The following is a 7,214-nucleotide window of genomic DNA, read 5'->3' as shown; positions in this document are numbered from 1 at the left end:
ATACCTCATACCAACATTCTGATCACCACCATACCTCATACCAACATCCTGATCACCACCATACCTCATACCAGCATCCTGATCAATTGTCAGGTAAAGTAATGCAGTGCTGTATTGAAAAAAAGTGGCCTGGTCATAAAGAGCGGTAAACCTTCAGGAACTGAAGTGGTTAACCGAGTAAGGACCGCCACACGACAATATACGTTGACAAAATGGCACAGCTGGGCACAAGGGCGTACATGTACGTCCCCTTTAAGATACCAGCCGTGGTTCGCGAGCGCGCCGCCGGGGGCGCGCTCGCGACCTGATCCTCTTCTCGGTGACCATCCACTTGGGAACAGCGGACCCGATCGCCGCCAGTGTTCCGCGATCGGGTCACAGAGAGGAAGAACGGGGAGAGGTAAGTCTAAACAAACCTCTCTCCGTGCTTCCTAGTGTGGCTAACACTGATCGTCTGTTCCCTGTCATAGGGAACGACGATCAGTGACGTCACATGCACAGCAACGCCCCCCCACAGTAAGAACACTCCCTTAGGTCACACTTAACCCCTACAGCTCCCCTCCTGGTTAACCCCTTCACTGCCAGTGTTGTTTTTACAGTAACCAGTGCATTTTTATAGCACTGTTCGCTGTAAAAATGTCAATGGTCCCAAAATAGTGTCAAAATTGTCAGATGTGTCCGCCATAATGTTGCAGTCACGATAAAAATTGCTGATCACCGCCATTACTAGAAGAAAAAAAAATATTAATAAAAATGCAATAAAACTATTAACTGTTTTGTAGACGCTATAACTTTTGCGCAAATCAATCAATAAACACTTATTGCGATTTTTTTTACCAAAAATATGTAGAAGAATACGTATCGGCCTAAACTGAGGGGAAAAAAAATATATATTTTTTGGGGGATATTTATTATAGCAAAAAGTAAAAAAAATATTGAATTTTTTTCAAAATTTACGCTCTATTTTTGTTTATACCACAAAAAATAAAAAACACAGAGGTGATCAAATACCACCAAAAGAAAGCTCTATTTGTGGGAAAAAAAGGACGCCAATTTTGTTTGGGAGCCACGTTGCACGACCTCGCAATTGTCAGTTAAAGCGACGCAGTGCCGAATCGTAAAAAGGGGCCAGGTCCTTTAGCTGCATAATTGGTCCGGGGCTTAAGTGCTTAAAGGAATAAAGACTGTAGTAGGTAAGGTTGAAAAAAGACACAAGTCCATCAAGTCCAACCTCACGACATGGCTGGCTGGTGATCCCGTGCTTTCCATATCACAGTACATTTTTTTTATCTCATGTTAAACAAAAATCATAAATATTATGGCAGAAGAGAAAATGAATTCTAAGCCTGAAATTAGATTTTTTTTTTACATATCATTATATCTTTACCAATAAAAAATGTAATTCAAGGATACATTTTGAATTCCATGGACAATTTGATTTTACATTTCTTTAGGGATTTATTTATGATTTTTAATGATCTCTTCATCCCAAGAGTAATACAAGACAAACACTCATCCGGCTTAGATAATGATATAAATGGTGTGCATTTCATGTTCATGCATATTACCTGAAGGTGGGACATACAGAACTTCACCTGAGGAGTGCAAAATATTTTATTTTCTTCCAACAAGACCAAATATTTACAGGCGCAACAATACAATAAAACTCAGTTATTTGACTTGAGAATGGGCAGGCAAACATCCATTTGTTACTGAGAAGATGTTAGTATCAATTTTCTTTGTAGACTCTTTTTCTGCCCTAAAAATTCAGATTGCATGTGATTATTCTTAAAACAGAACTCCAGCAAAAAAAAAAAGGTAAAAAGAAATAGCCCATTAAAAGATAAAGGAACATCTACTGTATTTTTTATCTTTCATCTCGAGATTTCCCTTGCAATACTATTTTTCTGCCTCTAGATGTCAACAGTCTGATTGTCAGCATCGTTAAACCCACATCCTCTGAGCCCAGGTCTTCCTAGCTTCATCCTGTGGTTTACCAGGGAAAGAAAAATCAGCACATTGATGAGCCCATCTCTCTTGCACTCTGTATTCACCTTCTATCAGTTTCTTGTTAGCACATAAACAGATTGGCAACTTGTACTTCTTCTCCTTCTTGTCACTCTCCTGCTCTTCTGTACAGGGAATCCTAGAGGCTTATACCAGGTAAAATTCAAGTACATATACTGTATACTGCTTGAATATAAAAAAATATATGTATATATATATATATATATATATCTACTGAACTATTACTGACTACAGAGCTGCATTCATTTAAGTCTTTTACAAATATCTAGAGATCAGCTTTAACAAATATAAATATATATGACCTAGCATAACTAATGCTAACTATTTGAGTTTATATCAAGAAATAATTATAAATTGTTTTAAAATAATAATAATAATAATAATAATAATAATAATAATAATAATAATAATAATAATAATAATAGCTAATATTTTTCTACTTAAAAAAAAACAATTCCAGCTAAAATATTCTGTTGGTTTTCGAAATAGAAGGTAAGAGTTATGACCTCTATCAGGTTTGAACTGCTGTCATTTACTCATTAACCTCTCTAGCGGTATGATTATTTAAAAAAAAAAGGTGCTGAAAGTGGTACCATTATTTGTAAGGAAATTTGGCGTTTTATACTGTAGGCCTGTAATTCTTAGGAATAACTCACTTAAATCTGACCAAACAAGAGTCTAGGAGGCATCCCGGGTATGACATTTTTGTAAAAACAAAATTATAAATTATAATATAATAAATGATTATAAATAATTATAACAAATAATAATATAATTATAATAAAAATTATTCAATAATGTTATCAACTCAAAATCACAGAAATTTGCTCAGTTATCAGTTATCAGCTATCGCACAATTCTGCAAGTGATTATAAATTATTATCGCTGTTTTCTAGCTGCTCTAAAACCATTTTTGACATAAAAGGACACTTTTGGTTGCTATGGACAATCTACAGTTTGCAGGCAGAAAGAACAGTTTTTATTATATAAAAGTACATGTAGGACACTGGGCAGACCACTAGGGACAAGGGGGGTGTGTATTTTTTACATACAGTACTGTAATCTATAAGATTACAGTATACTGTATGTATTGTGGTGTTTGTTTACCTTTTTAAATTTGGCGCCGTTCTCCGCCCCCGTGCGTCGTAACGTCGCAGGGAACGGAGATCCGCGGCACAGGAGGACACTGTGTGAATCCAGCGAGGTCCTGCTCGCTCACACAGCGGTGGCATCGCTGGATCCAGAGACAAGGTAAGTAAACCATGCCTGTGGATTCAGCAAGGCGAGCCCGAGTCTGACTCGGGGTTACCGATCGTAGCCAAAAAATCTCACCCGGAGTCAGACTTGGGAATACCACCAGGGGGGTTAAGAAGATTCTTGTGGAACATTGTAAATGTTGACTTTTCAAATGTAAAGGAAGTTTCTCTTCTTGTTCTCTTTAATGCCCTAACTTATCTTCCTGCAACTATTACTGAATAATAAATATAACAAATTATCAACACTCCTTTACACCAAACCCATACCACATACTAGCATCCTGATCATCACCATACCCCATACCAACATCCTGATCATCACCATACCTCATACCAGCTTCCTGATCACCACCATACCTCATACCAGCATCCTGATCACCATCATACCTCATACCAGCATCCTGATCACCACCATACCTCATACCAGCATCCTGATCACCACCATACCTCATACCAACATCCTGATCACCACCATACCTCATACCAACATCCTGATCACCACCATACCTCATACCAACATCCTGATCACCACCATACCTCATACCAACATCCTGATCACTACCATACCTCATACCAGCATCCTGATCACCACCATACCTCATACCAGCATCCTGATCACCACCATACCTCATACCAACATCCTGATCACTACCATACCTCATACCAGCATCCTGATCACCACCATACCTCATACCAGCATCCTGATCACCACCATACCTCATACCATCATCCTGATCACCACCATACCTTATACCAACATCCTGATCACCACCATACCTCATACCAACATCCTGATCACCACCATACCTCATACCAGCATCCTGAGCACCACCATACCTCATACCAACATTTCGATCACCACCATACCTTATACCAACATCCTGATCACCACTATACCCCATACCAACATCCTGATCACCACCATACCTCATACCAACATCCTGATCACCACCTTACCTCATACCAGCATCCTGATCACCACCATACCTCATACCAGCATCCTGATCACCACCATACCTCATACCATCATCCTGATCACCACCATACTTCATACCAACATCCTGATCACCACCATACCTCATACCAGCATCCTGATCACCACCATACCTCATACCAACATCCTGATCACCACCATACCTCATACCAACATTCTGATCACCACCATACCTCATACCAACATCCTTATAACCACCATACCTCATACCAGCATCCTGATCACCACCATACCTCATACCAACATCCTGATCATAACTATAACCCATACCAGTGTCCTGAAAACTGCCATATGCCATAACAGCATCCTGATCACGGCCCAGAGGCATAACCATGGGGTGTTCCGGATGTGCCTGGGCTCACCCTAATCACCACCATGCAATTTAGCCTACTGACCAGGCCGACTACCATAGTGCTGCCAGCTTCTCTCCTTCAATCTCAATATTGAAATATTGAAATACAAAATAAATAAGGGAATCTTCCACAAAAGTCATTATGGAAATACAATAATGGACAAAAACCTTGGGCAATAAAGTTTGTGTTTAAAATTATTTCATCACGTAAACACCGTATATACTCGAGTATAAGCCGAGTTTTTCAGCACATTTTTTTGTGCTGAAAATGCCCCCCTCGGCTTATAATCGAGCCATCTTTTTGTGCCTGATCTCCCGGACTTTGGGACCCATTACTGGCGGGCCATAGGTCCCCTGGACCCATGGCACACATGTAGCCCCACTCTTCCTCTACAAGTGTGCAACGTTTGTTGTCCGGAAGACCTACGGCCTGGGAGCACCACATTTTTAAAGCCAGGCACCCCTTCCATAGACTTCCATAGACTCCCATGTTAAACGGTCATTTCTCCCGTGACTTTGAAGACCCGGAACTTGGCACACTTGTAGCCCCAGTTCTTCTCTACAAGTGTGCAAAGTTTGTTGTCTGGGGACCTACGGCTGGGGAGCACCGATTTTTCAAAGCCGGGCACCACTTCCATAGACTCCAATGTTAAATGTCAGTCTAGTCATGAACACAGTGAGGCATGGGCACAGTGAAGCATGGACACAGTGAGGCATGGACACAGTGAGGCATGGGCACAGTGAGGCATGGACACAGTGAGGTATGGGCACAATGAGGCATGCACATGGACACAGTGAGACAAAGTGAGGCACAGTGAGGCATGCACATGGACACCCTAGGCTTATACTCGAGTCAACGAGTTTTCCCATTTTTTTTGTGGTAAAATTAGGTGCCTCTGCTTATATTCGGGTCAGCTTATACTCGAGTATATATGGTAGGTTATATTGCGAGATTAGACTTTTATAACATTACATTTTTATTTCCAGGAAATGACAAATGATAACCACACTTCCGTAACTGAATTTATACTTTTGGGATTTGAAGATCTTCACAATGTTCAAATGATATTTCTATTTCTTCTTGTACTGCTTATATATGTGGTCACAGTGACTGGAAACCTTCTCATTGTTGCATTAGTAGCAATTACTCACCAGCTTTGGTCTCCCATGTACATTTTTCTCTCCCACCTCTCTCTGTGTGACATCATGATTATCACAAATGTGGTCCCGAAAACTCTTCAAGTCCTTGTTACAGAGAACTGTCGCATATCACTTCAATCATGTTACACACAGATGTATTTTTATGGATTCTCCACCACTACAGAATGTTTCCTATTGTCTGTAATGTCTTATGATAGATATTTGGCCATCTGTGACCCTCTGCACTACTCATCTACTATGAAACACGGTCTTCCTCAGATCTTGGCTACAGTTTGCTGGTTGATTGGCTTTTTCTTCGCTGTGATCACAGATATTTTCATACTTGCATTGGACTTTTGTGGTTCAAATGTTATAGACCACTTTTTCTGTGAGCTTACTCGTGTTCTAGAACTTTCCTGTTCTGACACCAAAATGATTGACATTTGTGTCACTATTTTCTCTATAATTGGAACTGTTCAGGTAGTCTTCGTCATTGTCACTTATATTTGTATCTTTACATCCATTCTTCAAATGTCTTCCATCACTGGCCGCCAGAAGATCTTCTCAACCTGTAGCTCTCATTTGGCGGTGGTTTCTATTTATTATGGGACCCTCACTGCACTTTACGTGGCACAAACTAGAAGGCACTTTCAGACACTTAACAAAGTTTTATCCCTTTTAAACACAGTCATCACTCCATTACTAAACCCAATTATTTACAGCCTGAGGAATAAAGAAATACGGCTTGCCTTGATCAAAATCTTCAAAGAGAAACCTATTAAATGCTAACTAATAAAAGTATTTCTGAAACCTAGACTATTTATTTTATTTGTTTTGAATGGAGATTTTTTTTTTAACTCTGTGGTGGGGCAAAAAAGGTTAAGTGAACAAAAAAAGTGCATGTAAAAAACACACTAAAAAGTGCACTTAAGGGTATGCTTTGTCCACCCCCCAAAGTTGTAGGACCTCTCCCTGATCCACAGGGGCACAAAGTTCCTGACAAGTGCAGAGGAAAAGTATCTTACATTGGGAGACCCTGATACGTTACCAACACCCCTGGTTTAACTAGGAAAGAGGAGAGGTTCCCCCAGGGTGGGGCTTTAACGGTAACAATGAGTAGAGAAAATATAGGGTACAATAAAATTTATTATGAAAAAATACAAAGCAAAAAATATGATAAGCAACACAATTGTTTAAAAACAAGGTACGTCATTGAGTGGTGTGTATGCCCTGCGGACATACACACCACTCAATGACGTACCTTGTTTTTAAACAATTGTGTTGCTTATCATATTTTTTGCTTTGTATTTTTTCATAATAAATTTTATTGTACCCTATATTTTCTCTACTCATTGTTACCGTTAAAGCCCCACCCTGGGGGAACCTCTCCTCTTTCCAAGTTCCTGACAAGGACATATGATATGACATGGTTCACCTAGCCAGA

General features: G+C 39.8%; 1 protein-coding gene across 1 annotated transcript; it reads left to right on the top strand.

Annotated features, from left to right (window-relative positions):
- Positions 1-5,797: 5,797 nt before the first annotated feature.
- Positions 5,798-6,559, top strand: LOC120930754 (olfactory receptor 11L1-like). Its single transcript, XM_040341927.1, has one exon. It carries the CDS (start codon positions 5,798-5,800, stop codon positions 6,557-6,559), a length of 762 nt encoding a protein of 253 aa, XP_040197861.1.
- Positions 6,560-7,214: the final 655 nt, after the last annotated feature.

Source organism: Rana temporaria, chromosome 3, assembly GCF_905171775.1.
Source record: "Rana temporaria chromosome 3, aRanTem1.1, whole genome shotgun sequence".
Classification (NCBI taxonomy): domain Eukaryota; kingdom Metazoa; phylum Chordata; class Amphibia; order Anura; family Ranidae; genus Rana; species Rana temporaria.
The sequence above is the reverse complement of the archived record's forward strand: the minus strand, read 5'-3'. Positions and strand labels throughout refer to the sequence as shown.